General features: G+C 35.1%; 1 protein-coding gene across 2 annotated transcripts in view; it reads left to right on the top strand.

Annotated features, from left to right (window-relative positions):
- The window catches only part of LOC125789906 (NLR family CARD domain-containing protein 3-like), a 56,982-nt gene that overhangs the window by 19,169 nt on the left and 20,341 nt on the right, over nucleotides 1–17,472 (top strand). The window contains exons 4-5 of one of the 2 annotated variants that reach the window (XM_049473003.1): nucleotides 1,189–1,362; nucleotides 2,353–3,035. The exons of the other annotated variant lie outside the window; for it this stretch is intronic. Of the exons in view, the coding sequence (XP_049328960.1) occupies nucleotides 1,189–1,362; nucleotides 2,353–2,359 (181 nt within the window). The 3' untranslated portion in view covers nucleotides 2,360–3,035. Of the gene's footprint in view, nucleotides 1–1,188; nucleotides 1,363–2,352; nucleotides 3,036–17,472 lie in introns of those variants that run through there. 2 annotated transcript variants of the gene reach the window in all.

The following is a 17,472-nucleotide window of genomic DNA, read 5'->3' as shown; positions in this document are numbered from 1 at the left end:
TGTTATTGTTAGTGAGTGTAAGAGTAAGTTTTAAATGTGAAGATCTGGCCTCAGCTCTCAGCTCAAACTGTATGGAGTCAAATTGGGGTCTTTAATGCTGACGAGAAAATAAAACTACCACAAAAAGAAAATATATAATATCACATTCTGGTATGAAAAAATTTCTTTCTTTGTTTTTTTGTTTTTTTTGTTATTATTCTATTTTTTGACGTGTGTAATTGCGTGTATCTGAATATAAGTTCCTGGAACAGTCTAATTCCCCCAGGGACAGTAATTATTATTTTTTTTATATTATGTTCTGCAGTTACATTATTATCTTAATTTATCTACATTATATTAAAGTCTGAAATAAACTTGGAGGCCTTTCTGCATTTTTCCTTTTTATTCATAGTGTTTGCACAGTGTTGTTTTAATAGGGTTTTTTACTGCTCAAATCAGCCATCTACAGGCGGCCGCATGTAAAGGCAGCAAGCATGCTGGTGAAAAAGAAGCCAAATTCAGCCTTTTGCTCAATTTAACAACTGAAAACAACATTATATAATTTAATAATTATGTGTGTGTAAATTGAATTATTAACATTAACACATAAATTATAAATAGCTGTAGTTCAGCCTGGTTAGCTTGTTTAGGACGGCCGGATGAACTGGCCAACCTCCAGCATTATGTGCAGCGGCAGAGGCTCCAGCTGATGACGTTAATCCTCCATAACCCGCCTTTCAATTTTGGCCACGCCTCTCTCCTCTCCCCACGCCCCCACATCAAAAAGGGGTCAAAACTGACTCGCTAACAAAACAGAGGAACACAATGCAGGGAATGTATTGCAGAAAGAAAAATGGAACGCCAACTGTTGTTGCAAAAGATTTATCCTAAAAAATATTAATAGTGAAAAAAGGTAATTTATGTTGTCTTCTTTGTCTGCACTATCAACTGCAACATTTTTTTTTGTTTTCTTTTTATTTTCTCATCAGCATTAAACACCCCAATTTGACTCCTCAACTCTGAGAGAACTGAACCTGAGTAATAATGAACTTCAGGATTCAGGAGTGAAGCTGTAGTAGTTTCTGTAACACTATAGGAGAGAAATTTCTTCTACACAAAGTAACAGAGTGATTTATTTATTCATCTTCAACTTCAACTGAATATAACTGTACACTCATCTGTTGTACTTTTCACTCCTTCTCTCTGCAGGCTGATTAACTGCAGTATTACAGAAGAAGGATGTGCTGCTTTAGCTTCAGCTCTGAAGTCAAACCCCTCACACCTGAGAGAGCTGAATCTGAAACTCAATAATCCAGGAGAGTCAGGAAAGAAGCTGCTCTCTGATCTACAGAAGGATCCTCACTTTAAACTGGAGAAACTATAGTGAGTTATTGACTTACTGTCTCTGAAACACACACACACACAATTGATGTTCACCTACAGTGTTTTAGAGTTGGCTTTAAGTTAACATGTTATGGTAATATTGTATACAGTGGACTGGTAGAATTCTACCCAAAATGCACCAATTAATGGTGATTTTGATTTGATGAAATAACAGTGTGTTTGGGTTATAACTGAGTTCATGGTTGGGCAGTTTTGCTAAGCTACCATTGTTTGTAGCTGAGAGTCAGGTGGGTTACATCACAGCATGACCAAGAACTTCCTGTTCTTTTAAAGAAAGGAGGTGTTTGATTGACCTGCAGAACAAACCAGATTAGACCGTTATTTTAGTGACGTTTAGGGTAAAAACAGACCTGTGTGAAACAGAGTGTGTTACTGTGGTTCACAGTCACTGGAAATATTGTATCAACTTCAATCAAACCTGTTTAACTTTTAAACACAGGATGAACTTCACAGCCTTTTCTCAGTGCAGTGAGAATATATTACTCTCTAAGACTCATTATTGTGACTCTGTGTAGAGAAGCAGCACAATATTAAGCATATATCTAAATTAACAAACCATATAATTTTAATATAGTTTTATCAGATATGTATTTTACCATATAGGAAAGAGGGTTATTGTCTTCAGTATATAATTTATAATTAATCATATAATACATTGTTAATTTAGTAGTTTTACTAGAAATAATCCAAAGTCCCCATCTCTACAGTGTAGAGTGTGAAGTGTTTGGTATGTGAGTATGTGGTTTTATAGGATTAAGCTGTAGGTTGTTTGATGAAGCTGTTCTGAATCACCTTGTGTGTGGAACTGTGCTCAGTGAGTTTCAGTCAGACAGAGAATGAGAGTTTTAGATTTAGAGGATTTTATACAATTTCTGTTGCTTGTGGATGTTTTCACAATCTAATAAGGTGAGTGCTGACTGTAAGTGTGTGTTCATGTCTGATCATTCTGTTCTGTTTTCTGCTTTCCAGCTTCTGAAAACCTGACCTGCTCTTATTGGACAATCTGGGCTCTTCATCAGCTCTTCATTCAGCACTTCTGTGGAGTTTAGAAGCTTCCAAAATGTTCATATGAGCTGAAGTGAGATCCGGCTGTTCAGCAGCTGGAATAGCTGAACTAAACAGTAACAGATCATTATCAGAACAGCTCTAATCTTCTTATCAGAGTGGAAATAGAACCTTGTTGATTTCTATATTGTGGAGTTTAGTAGGAAAGTGGGAGTCTTGTCTGTCAGAAACTGAAATTTTCACAGATGATATTTTGATTCCAGAAATTCTTAATTCCTACTGAAAGTCAGTGAGAGGTAGAGCAGCATTTTCAGACTCTTGGGTAAATACCCCGAGCTCTAAATCATTGGCTGTGCTAAAATGTGGTGTGGAATCTGGTTTAGAGAGATCTGAATCTACACATACAGTATAGTACACTTTTATATTCTGTATAGCAGACAGAGCAGTGAGGGTTAACCAGTCGACAGTGATCAGTTCAGCACTGTCTTATACTTTTATCATGTTGTTTAAATCAATTAGAAATGTGTTGAAATCTTCAGAAGCTGTATAATCTTAATTCAAACTCATTCTTTTAACTTTTACAGAGCCTTAAAATGTGTTATATTTTTTTATTAAAAAAATATACTTGTTTTAAGCACTTCTAACCAGAAACAGTAGCTGGAAATTAGCTTCAGCTAGAATTCCTATATACATTATATAACTTGTATTTTGTGTAACGGTGTTTATCTGCATTGTCCCTGTAAAATATGTAAATAAATACATATATAAATGAAATGTATTGACTCCATATAGTTTAATAAAATCCAGCAATGTCTGTCTTTGTTTTCTGAGTCAGAGTTTATTCTTTGTTGTCTTTAATTATGAAAACAGGGTTTTAAGTTCATTATTTTAGACTATAGTGTGAAGAAATTGTGATTTATACAGTTTATACAAAGCCTTTTATTTCTATTAGACAGAAGATCAGCGTTTCAGCAGTGAAGCTCAAATCTGTGTTTTAAATCCTGAATGAAGCAGAAGAAAGTGAGCTGAGTAAAGCAGAGGCTGGTGGTCCTCACTGCTCAGTGTCCTGCTCTCTCCTCAGTGTCCTGCTGACAGTAGGCTGGAGGTGCTTGGTGGTCTCACAGGTCACTGTGTTCTTCAGCCACTGCTCCTCCTGGAGGGTCAGGGTGCTGCTCCAGCTGTGGAGGCCGTGGTCCTTCTGCAGAAGCTCGGGACTCTGTCTGACCCCCGAGCTCCAGCTGCTCCCACCCACCTTCCAGCTCAGCCTCCAGTCTGAGGGAAGCTCTTGTTGGAGAAACACAGGAGTGTGGCCTTCACCTGCTGCAGCTCCACACTGAAGGGGGGAGGGACCACGAGGGGGTGGGGCGGAGTCACACCTAGGAGACACACACACACACACACACACACACACAGAGGTAGGAACAGGTGTGTGTTCAGAGATTCACTTCTCTTATTTTGTACAGAGCTGATCTGAGTTCAGTGCTGCATTAAACCGTTTGATCCTCTAATTATAAACTACTGTACAATTTAAACTCTCCCTCAGATTCATCTGTAGTTACTGATCTCAAAATACGTCTGATTTTAAGAAGAGATTTAATGTTTCAATTACCAGCAAATAAATCTGAGACACTTAATAAACTAACTTTATAATATTAACATCAACATGAATTCAGATCCTACACAGAAAATAATGATAATAAATAATAATATCAATAATACATATAAACACAGTCTAAATCTAATTAATGTAAATTAAAGTATGTGTCAGTGTTTATTATAAGCAGATGTGTGATTGTTCTGCATGAGAATGAGAACCACAGTGAAAGTGCTGCACTGACTCCAGTCAAGAACAGATCTTTTACTGCTGAAATAAAGTCAGTAATTAGAGGCAGATTAAGAAAATTTACTGAATCATTTCTACTTTAACTAACAACACTTGGTGCAGGTCTGGATTCAGGCTGAGTGGTGGCTCTCTGCCTCCCTCCTGTGGGGGGATGCCAGCTCTCCCTCACAGCTACTGTCTGTAATGATCATGTTTGCACTGTAAAGAGAGACTTTTAGCATTAATGCTGCCTGTTTATTTCATATATTAATAAAGTGCAGTGTTTAAATTATTTTACTGTTGTTTCTGTTTAGTTTTAATGGTCAGCTTCTGGGATTTATTAAATTAATCTAGCCCTTGGTTACTCTTACAAAAGAAGGACTATGATTATATGGCTATTTTACTATAATTTTATATGGTTACTATAGTTATTCCATAGATATCCACAATCCTACCCTGAACTACTAGGGTTCCCTTTATCCACTATGTTTAATCAGTGATACTGCTATAGGTATGCTATTGTAGTTTATAGTTATTATGTGGTAAACTGTGATTCTACCATGAAATACTGTGGGACCCAACTGTGGCTGTTCATAATCACATATATAATTAACTATTCTTAGATAAAGCTGGTTCCTCTTGAGCTTCTCTAGCTCTGGATATTCAGGGTGCTGAGGTAGTATCTTGTTAGGCTTGTGTTTGAGGAGCTTTAGCTGAGCTCCAGCCGTTGGAAGCGCCGCTCGAGCGCTGCTTCATTTTGCTGGCTGAGCTCAGTAGCATTGGGGGCTGATACGAGTTTGATGCAGCGTTTGGGGAGATAGTTCAACATGTTGGAAGAAGGGAGAACAGAACTGCAGTTAGATTAAATGTAGGATAAAGATAAACCCATAGTACAGTTTAATGCAGGTCGTATCATAGGGCAGAACTTACACACCTAATCTAAAATCTTATATTTAACACTTTCTGAAATTTACAGCTCATTAAACTGATACAGTATTGAGTTAAATAGTGTATATTAGAAAACCACTTTGTTGTATTAGTTTATCTTCTGTCTCTTTTGTTTCATAGAGAGATGCCTCTTAGCTGAAATCTTCAGCAGAGTTACTGGTGAGACTTTTAAACTGGAAGACTCATTGTGTTTCTGCTGTAACACAAACTATTCCACTTATCAGCTCAGCATCAAAGCCTTCACTCCAGTGAAGAACACACACTTTACATCCTACAGTGGGAGATGTGGAGGCTCTATATCAGGGGTTCCCAAACATTTGCAACTCACTGTCTTGCAGTTTAAAACCAAATACAGCACAACCATCAACTTTGTAATTTCCTTTTTCTGTGCATGTGAATAGAGTTCGATCGGCCCAAAACCCAACTCTACTGGAACCTGTTCTGCATTCATTATCCAGATGTTATTTGAATTTGTAAAAGCTTCATTACTGTATTCATTATCTAACTGTATAAATTGTGTATTATAGCCATATTACTGCATTCGATATCCAGATGTTATAAGTATTTTTGTTGTTGTGCACCATCTGTGTGACCCTAAACAATAAGGTTCACCTTATGAGTTGCAATATTTATTTTTTTAAACTGAAATTAAATCATATCATACTAACAATATAGTAATGCTTGTTGGGCAATAAAGTTTGAGACAAAATTAATAATTTATGCAGATTCTTCAAAAATGTTAAGTAAATACCATATAATAGATAGATCATAGATTTAATAGGAACTGGGCTCAGGCTCTGTATAAACCGGTCTTTGGCGGCACCGTGTGGCCGCTGTGTGTAACTGCAGCTGCTGTAGCGGCGCGCAGTCTGATATTATCTGATATAGCAGGGGGATATAATAGGAACTGGGCTCAGGCTCTGTATAAACCGGTCTTTGGCGGCACCGTGTGGCCGCTGTGTGTAACTGCAGGCGCTGCTGTAACCGGAAGCGGCAGTGTTAGAATATAAATATGAGTATGGCTGGGCCGGGCGCGCGGCCCGCGCTGCTGTGCGCTGCGGCTTTAATGAACTTTATATTGGTGTTCGGTACCGGAGCGGACCTCGTTAGATTCCTCTCTTTCCGCGCCGTTTATCACAATATCACGGGAGGAGCGCCACTGTGCGGAGGTGAGTTCAGCCTTTACCCACCTAAATAACTACCTAACTACCCAACCTCACCTCCTACTGACCTGTTTATACAGTAAAACCCCACAAATATCCGTTTACAGCGCGTTAAAACACTCTTACGGTACGCGTCCACTGGCACTTAAGCCCCGACGCATCCCATTCATTTCAATGGAGAGAGCCGCCGCATGCCGCGGTGCATACTGGGTTGCGTTGCGTTGAGCGCAGCCCCGCCCTCCGGCAGGAAAGTTGAACAGATCTCAACTTTATTCAAATGAATCCGGCCGCCGCGCTGCGTCCAGCCAATCAGGGAACAGCAGGCTGCCACACCACACACAGACGAGCCTCACACACACAGAACAGGCGCCTTTTAAACACAGAAGAGAGGCTTAAAATGGCAGAATATGGATTTATACAACTATAGATCACAGTGAAGTTGACTAAAAAGGTAAAATATTAAACTTATGATTGACTACATCTGTTGCTTCATTTGAATTCAAAAACGTTACGGACACGCCCACACGCGGCGAGCCAAGAGATCCGGCACAGCGACCTGCGTTTAAGAAAAGTGCCAGTGGACGCGTACCGTTACACACTGTTTACACCGCGGAGCAGCGCTAATCCACTCTATTCTCATTAATAATATCTATATTAACCGGAGAAATAAAGAGAATAGATCAGAGTGTAATAAATTAATCACTCAATCAATCATTCAATCAATTAAATGTTATAATCAGGTTAAACTAAAACGAGAAACTAATATTTATATATAAAAAATGCATGTAAAAGCACTAAAAACAAAACAAAACAAAAAGATTAGGGCTGTGCAATATTGGAGAAAAAAATCACGTTTCTATATTTAATTGTTATGCGGTATATATTGGGATATTAAAAATACTTTTCTCCAGATTTCCTCAGATGGCAATGATTTAACATATACCTCACAGTAATGTGTTCCAACAAAAAGGTGTAAATAAAAAAAAAACATTTATTACTCTGTAGGTAGAAGTATAAATACTAGAATTTAAAATACTTGTGTATAAGTTGAAGCATCAAAACAAAGCTTTTAACTCTTTATTTAAAAGTGTTAAAGTACTAGTTTTGAAACTACTTAAAATATAAAAGTAAAAGTAATGTAGGGGAAAAAATACCATTAAGAACAAAAGCTTAGGCTGTGGGGCAAGTTCAGCTTTTCAATTTTTTCAAAATCAATCAACCTTTATTTTCACTCCAGAATACAGAGATGATCCTAAAACACAGTAAAATCAACAAATAAGACCAAAAACAATAATTAAGATTTTATGAAGATAAAAAGAAAACTATTTAAATCTAATAAACCTAAAAGCAGTTGCAATAATTTAAGCGTGAAGATGTGAAGTGGACAGGCTTAAATCTGTTAAAACAGTCAAATGAAAAGATTATAAATACAGATATGTAATATAGATAATTAAAATAGTAGATGAATAAATTATAATGACCCAATAATTTACCCATATAGCATAATTAACCCAACACCCATTCTTAATATGCAGAGCTATAAGTTACAAATATATATGTAAGAAATATTGTTTTATATATTTCTAACAGTATATTACTCTTATAAATATAAATAATATTTACTGTTCACTGATAAAGATTAGTTACCAAATAAAGTCTGTCTTAATGTTCTGAGTCACAGTTAAGACTTTCCAACAAATAATCATATATCAACCATTTCTCCCATTTCTTTAGAAATCTGATATTTTCTTTATTATTGTAAGTTATTTAATTTAAAGTAAAGAAATATTAAGTGTAAATAATAAAGTTTTAATAATAATGAAAAACTAAAAGCAGTAGATAATAAGGTTGCACCGATACCGTATCAGTTTGCACAATACAGATATAAATACACAATCCAGCTACCTAAATAACAATCTGATTAATTAATACTTGCCCAAGTAACAGTCTTAAACCTCTTAACGTGCCCTGGCCCACCGGCGGGCCAGAAATATATCATAATTAATATCTGGCGGGGGTTGGTGGGGACTCTTAAAGAAACAGTGCACAAATTTTTTTTTTTTCCCATAGGAGTACAGAATGCAGAAACACATTCTTTACTGCAAAATAAGTTATAAAATTAGTAGTTTTTATTCCTATAAATGTTCCAGTCCTTTGGAGAAATAAAGGACTATCCCAGGAGCAGATAATTCATCAAATTTTATTTGATTTTATTTTAACTTTTATACTTTTTAGTTTTGAAACCAGAACTTTTACTCTTTTACTTGAGTAAAAGTTGATACTTGAGTTGATGCTTCAACTTCTCCAGAAGTATTTATATTTTAAACTCTAGTATCTATACTTCTACCTACAGAGTAATGAATGTAAATACTTTTGGCACCTTTGTTCCTCTTCCTGATCCTGACCCAACTCTTCCTCTCTCCCTTGTCCTGGTTTAACTACACCTTTTCCTGGACTAACTATTACTTTCCTTCCATCCAGAGATACTCTCTCTCTCTCATCTCTCTCTCTCTCTCTCTCTCTCTCTCTCTCTCTCTCTCTCTCTCTCTCTCTCTCTCTCTCTCTCTCTCTCTCTCTCTCTCTCTCTCTCTCTCTATGAGCTCCAATAGCTACACTGGCCACACTCAGTCCAAAACAAAAATCCCCTTTTTTATGTGTTCATGTCACTGACAGCATTATATCTAATGATAAAATCCAGTTCCAGCTCTGATTGGCTTATCATAGTCTTTTATTTATTATTAATAATGTGTAAATTCAAAATTGTGTATTAGTTATAATAGATTTACACATGCTATTGTTGTAAAAACAGCAGTTATATACTGTATTTAAGGTTTGTAACATGAGATATTTAATTTTAGCATGCTGTATTAAAGCAATTGTAAATAAGATAAGAAAAATCCAGAACTGTGTTAGTGGATAATTTAGTTTGTTAATAAAATGTAAGCATGTATAAAACATGCTAATTGAATACATATTGTGTGATCGCTACATGAACTGTATGAACAGTTTAGTCCACAACAGACAGATGTTGAGTTAAGCGTATTTAGAGTTTTGAAAATGTGAATACAGATCAGATAAAAGCATGTTAGTGATTGTAAAAAACTGTAAATAGACCAGAGCTCATGTGGAGCAGATGATGAATGATGAGATAAGAGGAAGCTCTCTGCCTCCCTCTGGTGGTGGAAACCAGTCTAGCAGCAGGTCTGGATTCAGGCTGAGTGGTGGCTCTCTGCCTCCCTCCTGTGGGGGGATGCCAGCTCTCCCTCACAGCTACTGTCTGTAATGATCATGTTTGCAGTGTAAAGAGAGACTTTTAGCATTAATGCTGCCTGTTTATTTCATATATTAATAAAGTGCAGTGTTTAGTTTATTTTACTGTTGTTTCTATGTGTTGATTTTCTAGTGCAGTCTATTGGCTGATCAGCTGCTGGAAGCTCATCATTAATCTATTAAATTAATCTAGCTCTTAGTTACTCTTACATAAGAATTACTATGGTTTTACTATGATTTTATATAGTAACTATAGTTATTGCATATATAACCATAACATTACTCTGAACTACTGTGCTTCCTTATGATCACTATGTTTAATTAATGATGCTGCCATAGTTTTACTATTGTAGTTTATAGTTATAGACATAGTTATGTGGTATCTGTGATTCTACCATTAAAATACTGAGACACATAATGCTAATTATTACACTGTCTGTTCAGCTGTTCTATAGTATAGTAGTTATTATACAGTTATTATACAGTTATTACACCGTTTTTATACAGTTGTTCTACAGTTATTACACAATTAATATACTGTTATTATACAGTTATTACACAGTTATTACACAGGTAATAAACAGTTATTACACAGTTATTATACCGTTATTATACAGTTATTACACAGTTATTACACACTTATTAATGATCATCTCTTTAACTATAGGTTGATTAATGGTTAATATATAATTGACATTGAAATGTGACGCTGCTGTAATTTTAATATGGTATCATACGGTACAGATGTTTTTCTCCTAATTAAATAATTATAATAATTACAGTGGCTTGCAAAAGTTTTCATACCCCTTAAACTTTTTCACATGTTATGAGATTTTAAGTCAATACAAAACAGCACATAATTGTGAAGTGGAACGAAAATGATACATGGTTTTTAAAATTCTAATAAAATAAAGATCTGAAAAGAGTGACATGCAAACATATTCAGACCCCTTTACTCTGAAACCCCTAAATAACATCCAGTGCAATCAACTGCATTTAGAAGTCACTTAAGTAAGTTAATAGAGTTAATCCAGCTGTGTGTAATTTAGTCTCAGTAATAACAGTAACTCAAGCAATCCTTCATCCACAAATGACCGGTGTAAGTATTCTACAACTGTTTCTACAAACCTACGAGTACATGGCTGTGATTCGAGTGAAAGGTAGCATTACTAAGTACAGATAAAGGGGGCTGAATACTTTTGCACGTCTCGCTGTTCAGATTTTCATTTGATTAAAATGTTGAAATTCACGTATCATTTTCATTACACTTCACACTACAGTGTAATACTTTGTGTTGATCTATCACTTCTCAATTAAACACATTTAGGTTTGTGGTTTTAAGGTGGCAAAATGTGAAAAAGTTCAAGGGGGTTGAATACTTTTGCAAGCACAGCTACTAACTAAATATATTAATTTGTACACACACTTCAGTTGTAATGTCCTTTAACTCACAATTTGAGACATTAAATCACAGATAATCCACAGATGTATTTCAGTACATTATACAGATATATCCTATATAAAGATGGATAAACTGGTCTATTTTAATTTTGACTGGCAGCCGTTCAACCAATGAGAAGCAGGCATGAGCTGGATCAGACTCTGACTCCAACCTGGACGTTTCTACAGTCAAACCTGAGCGATACAACAAGCTCAGATCAATAATCCTGGAATAATTAATGTTGTAGTGTTTAATATCCCATAACTCATCATGTACAGAGTGAATAATCACTACAGCTCAGTACTGAGGGGGGAGTTGTGGGTCTGAGGACTTTTTTCAGCCCAAAAACACAGAAGATTCTCTGACAGGATAAAATTCCTTAAATCATTTGGGGAGATAGTTCAACATGTTGGAAGGAAGAACAGAACTGCAGTTAGATTAAATGTAGGATAAAACTAAACCATAGTACAGTTTAATGCAGGTCGTATCATAGAGCAGAACTTACACACCTAATCTGAAAGTGGAAGAAATGAGAACTTCAGACTTTCCTCATTTTCAGTGAAATTCAAGGTAAAATAGTTTCTCAATATATTTTTGTTGGTCCATTTATTAAATTCAATTCAATTAAATTTTGACTGAGTATAAAGAAAATATAGATAAATAAATGAAATTCTAACTTATATTACATTTCTGAAGCCATTTTCTCCTGAAAATAAGCACATGTATCACTTATGGTTCAGTTTTTATTATGTAGTTTAAATATTACAAAATGTCAGGCCGTGTTAGACGACCTCAGTATTGTCTGAGAGGCTCCAGACTCCAGAAAGTAAAAGAGAGAATCTCCTAAAACAGATAAAATGATGATAAAGTTCAGTAAGATGTTATTTAATCAGAACTGTGATGTATTATTATTTACTGAATACCAGAGTCAGAACATATCCTGCTGTTTCTGCTTCAAAACTTCAAGTAGTATTTTCACCTCAGCAGACCGTGTCCAGCTTTCACTGAGAATCAGCTGCATAAATCTGTGTGTTCAGGTAGAGTCTCACCTGTTCAGGCAGGTGGGTGGAGGGAGTGCTCTGATTGGTCGAGAGAAACATCAGTCATTCTTCTTTAACCTGTAAAATAAATCCCTGTACTTCCTCCTCAGGTGAGGATCCGGATCAGACTGGTTTGAGGTGTAAGCGAAATCCTCGAATTTCATGAAGAGCGTTTGGATAAAAAGCACAGAGGTAAAAACTGAAGCTTTAATACTAGAATTTACTGTCTGACTAAAAGTGTTTTAGACTCAGAAAGAAGAACTTTACATTACTTTAAACAGGAAGTCAGTATGTAGACTTGATAAGTGTGTGTGTGTGTGTGTTTACAGGATTAGGTGTAATCTGAAGGAGGAAGATGAGCTCCAAAATGAGTGTCTCTGGGGAACAGGACACACAGGAAGCTGAGAGGTAAGAGAATAATGTGATTTTGGTGTAAAATAGGATTTTTCTCATGGTGTGTTCATGTGTTCGTCGACAGATCGTACTACGCAGCGCCTTATTCTGTATTTCCGGTCCACCTTAAAAACTCGCAACACTGAGCGGCCTAGTGGGACTTGAATGATCCAATCTCACACCTTTTATTTACAACAACATTATTATTATTATTATTATTATTATTATTATTATTATTATTATTATTATTATTATCAAAATAACAGGCCTAAAGGCATGGATCATAAGAAAAATAACAGTGATAATGTCCTGAATACCAAACTCTATATTTACAAACATTTTTATAAACGTTCTTTTGAAATATTTAGACTTTGTAAACCTGACCTGTGAAAATATTTAATGAGAAATAATGTAATCCAGTTACCTCCAGATTATCAAACAGCTCAATTAAACAGAGCTAATGTACAGTCAGTAGCATGAACCGCAATTTATGATAATCCTCTGAACATGGCATTAATGATAATAATTGTATATTCTGCATGTTTCCAGTTACCCTGACTTCAGACCATCACTTCTGTTGAATGTTACGGCATTATATGAAAACGGAGCAAAAAGACTGTCAGTAGCATGAGCTACACGAAATGTTAACTTTTAGTTTTTTTATTCAGACCTCTGAATAAATATGACATTTAAATATTTAGTAATTACAAAACATATATACATATAATATACTGTTTTTCTTTTGATTCTAATTCAAATAGAAATAATTGCCTATTCTGCATAGTAGCAGCCCTAACTCGAGAGTATTAAAGCAGTATTTTAAAAGTGTTTTAAAAAATCTTCATCAATAAAAATAAATCTAATAAACCATCAATAGCATGAACTGCAAGAAATATTTTTTCCTTTTTGTTCTTACTGTCTTTCATTCACTGAATAATTCATGCTTCAAAATGCAAGAAATATATCATGCCCCAAATACACATAACTGTAACTTTTTTCATAGCTAAAATGATTAGGATAACAGATGGGGGGGGGGTGTGATGATTATAACACATTATACATTATACACACATTATGTGTACTGTTTGATCATTTAAAGTTATAAAAGCTATTAACATCCTACTATATCCTACTATTTTTAAAGGGTTAGGGAGTTAGGGCGATTGGAAATGGACAATTACTGACAATTACTTGTCATTGATTCATTTGTAAATATCACATTCAGAGGGTCAAGATACAGGAAAGTTATATTTCTTATAGTTTATTATATTGGCTGTCCATTAGCTCTTTTATTGTACTCTTGTCTGTATGTATCTGAATCAGAATGTCAACCTGATCACTGCAGCACTTCACTAATGTATGCTAGATTTATGCAAAAGTGGCCAAAGAGAAGCTTCTCCTCAGTATAAAGACACATCAGATCCCATCTTGAGGTCTGGAACTCATTTCCCATGATTCCAACATCAAATGAACATCACACCAACATGCTGGAAAGGTTGTAGATGGTGTCTGATACTGGTTGTGTTTTAGACTGGATCAGGATAAGAGATCAGACTCAGATCAGTACAGGTGTTATTTTACAGTTTTTTATATTGTCAGATTTTTCCTTTGAAAACACACACATATGTATATATGCACAGTGGCAAGAAATGTATGTGAATGTTTTAGAATTTCATGATTTTCGGCATAAATGCGTGTCTTTTTGTGCAAAAAAAAAAACCCAAAAAGTGTTTTTTATAAATCAGATTAGCTCTAGTCCACACATTCAAACAGCCAGGACTCTAGGTATGCTAACACTTGACAATAATAGTTTTTTAGATCATTAGCCATGATTTCACATACTGTATCCTCTCGCACTATGAGGTTTTAATGGTTCTTCTCAATGAAGACATGAATGATTAAAATTTGTTTTGTGTTATTATTTTAGGCACATTATATTTGTCAATACCCTTGACTTGGATGAAGATCAGGGGTGGGTTTCCCAAAAGCTTCGTAACGCTAAGAACTTCGTTAACTCGTACTTAAGATTGATCGTTAATTAAAGAGTGTTTCCCAAACCTGTGCGTAACTAAAGTACTACGTAAACTCGCTCGCAGGTTAACGACTATCCCGACCCAGTCGTTATTCTTAACGTACCACTTAATGAGGATTCTGCTTGCAGTTCAGCACCTTAAACACCAGGGACCGCCAAATGTAAGGGAGAAAAAATATTATTTCTGTGGTTGAATCTATATTATATTATATTATATTAAATTATATTATTATACAATTATATTATTATACAATTATATTATATTATATTATATTATATTATATTATATTATATTATTATACAATTATATTATATTATATTATATTATATTAAATTATATTATTATACAATTATATTATTATAAAATTATATTATATTATATTATATTATATTATATTATATTATATTATATTATGATGCCAGCTTTGTCTGTAGCTTGTAGTCTAACTGGGTATTTGAATTTACCAATCAAACCCACAAATAAATCATTAAATCCAGGTAGAGCTCTTGACATTAATGCTGCAATGAATGCAGTCAATGAACACCTGCAGATGATGCTCACGATCTAAGCAATCTGCTGTCTCCAAGGCTGTGCATTCTGTAATCAGGCTGTTACTGTATCATACACACACCTGTACAAAATTCCCCCCAGTACTGGGAAAATCCCTGCTACTGTAGATCCAGTGCACAAAACGCTTGCGGTGTTTTTAATCCCACCTACACGTATTGTAAAGGGTACTCTGTGGTGAATGCGCAGGTAATATTTAATAAACAGGGAATTCTAACAAACATTGTGGCCGTTCATCCAGGCAAACTATGGGGCGTGTCAATTTACAAATATGTATATTTATTCAATGCTTTTCTTTATTTTTTATTAAGTTTATTTTATACAGACCTAAGCCCAACTAAGAGGGTGATGAGCTGGGATGAACTGTGTTCCTGGATATATATATATATATATATATATATATATATATATATATATATATATATATATATATATGGCATTAATATAGTAATGTTTAATTTATTTGGTCAAATGCATCTTTATGAGTATTTTATCAATGCCTAAATTATACATATATGTATAATGATATTGATTAGTAATTGGTGTAATAGTAAATAAATACTGCATATTGTCAGTGTTGAATCGATGTGTGTGGTTTGATTGAGCGCGCTGTTTCGGGGTCAACAAAGACGTTCTTTAAACTTGTTCGTTAATTTTAGCGTTGCGAAGCTCTTTGGGAAACACTCGCAGAACTGGCTCGTTCTTTTCTCACGTCATTCGTTAGTTCGTTCTTTATTCGCTAAGATTGATCGTTTTCGGGAAACCCACCCCAGACCACTAAAAAGGTTCACACACCTTTTCTTGCCACTGTATAAACTGCCAGAACCTGTAATGTTTTTCACATTTTGCTATGTTAAGGTCTCCCCATTTCCAGTATTCCACACTAAGTACCCCACAGAGAAAACTACATTTTGGGGAGAAAGTTATTAAAATGGAAATCTACAATTTTTGCAATCAGACCCTTTACTGTGACACCTCAAATTTAGCTCTGGGGTCTCCCATTTTCCTTAAACATGTTTAAAATGTTTGTAAAAGGACTCGGGAACTCAAATTTCCCATGATTCCAACATCACATGAACACAGCATCACATCAACATGCTGGAAAGGTTGTAGATGGTGTCTGATACTGGTTGTGTTTTAGACTGGATCAGGATAAGAGATCAGACTCACCTGAACCCAGCTGTGTCTCCATGAAGAGTGACCGGTCAATGGGTAGACCTATACACTTCAGAAAGGACAACAGATCTGCTGTTCTCAGGTAAGGATGATGAGATACTTTTAAATGGTTCTCTGAACCAAATTAAGGGATTCAAGTTTATAGCAGTACAGGTGTTATTTTACTGTCTTTTATATTGTTGATCTCTTGTAAATAATTTCCTTTGAAAAAACAAAAACACTCATGTATATATATGTATATATGCACAGCGGCATATAGAATTTCACGATTTTCAGCATAAATGCGTCATAAAGCGGGATCTGATCTACATCTAAGTAACAGGTATTGACAAATATGATGTGCCTAAAATAACCATAAAAATAGTATGATTTTGCAGGTTTATTCAAGGTTTTACTGTCTGTACACTCATTTACATATTGTTTGCCTTAGTCAGGGGTGATAGTGAAAAAAAATCCTGAGCCTGAACTTTTTTTCCTCTTCCAACGGGGTGAGGAGGGGGGGGGGGCACAACATACAACATGTGACGTAACGTAGGCATAAATGTTGACACATTATTCAAACATTTAATAATCTGTGTATGACCTTATTGTCAAGTGACACATTTTAGATAATGTTTTAATTTTTGCCTTAGGTCTATAGTGTTATTCACGAAAACACAGATAATTTTCATCTTGGTAGCACTTAAGATTGACTGAAAGAAACTGGCCATGTTCGATTCTAGCTGTAAAAACAAATTACAGCGTACTCAGTTAGAAATGCAAATGAGAAGGAAGCACTAAGAAGAAGAATACAAGAACTGGAACACCATAAAAATAATTTTAAAATGCAGTGTTTTTTTTTTTAAACATATGCACGTTCTGCCCCGAGCCCAACCCGACGACCCAATTAAAACCCAACTTTTTTTTATTAAGTACAGCGTTAAAACTGAGTTTTTGAAAAAATATTCAGGCTGTTTAAATGAGCAAAACCTGTTAAGAATGATGTTGAAGAAGACCTATTATTTTAAAAATAAATTGTATTAAGAACAGATTTCCAAAAGATTAAAGCACCAACAATGCGAAATATGATCCACAAAAATTATGTCTGAATGACCTTCCTAATCTAATATAATTTAACATGGTTTAAGAATATAAAATACTTTCTTAACAACAAACATTTTAATATTTATCACATAGCCTGTCCAAAAACACAAAAAACGGCAATGCCCTGCACACTCATTAAACCAAAATA

This window comes from Astyanax mexicanus, unplaced genomic scaffold (assembly GCF_023375975.1).
Source record: "Astyanax mexicanus isolate ESR-SI-001 unplaced genomic scaffold, AstMex3_surface scaffold_32, whole genome shotgun sequence".
NCBI lineage: Eukaryota > Metazoa > Chordata > Actinopteri > Characiformes > Acestrorhamphidae > Astyanax > Astyanax mexicanus.
Note: the sequence above shows the minus strand (reverse complement) of the source record. Positions and strands in the feature narration are given on the sequence as shown.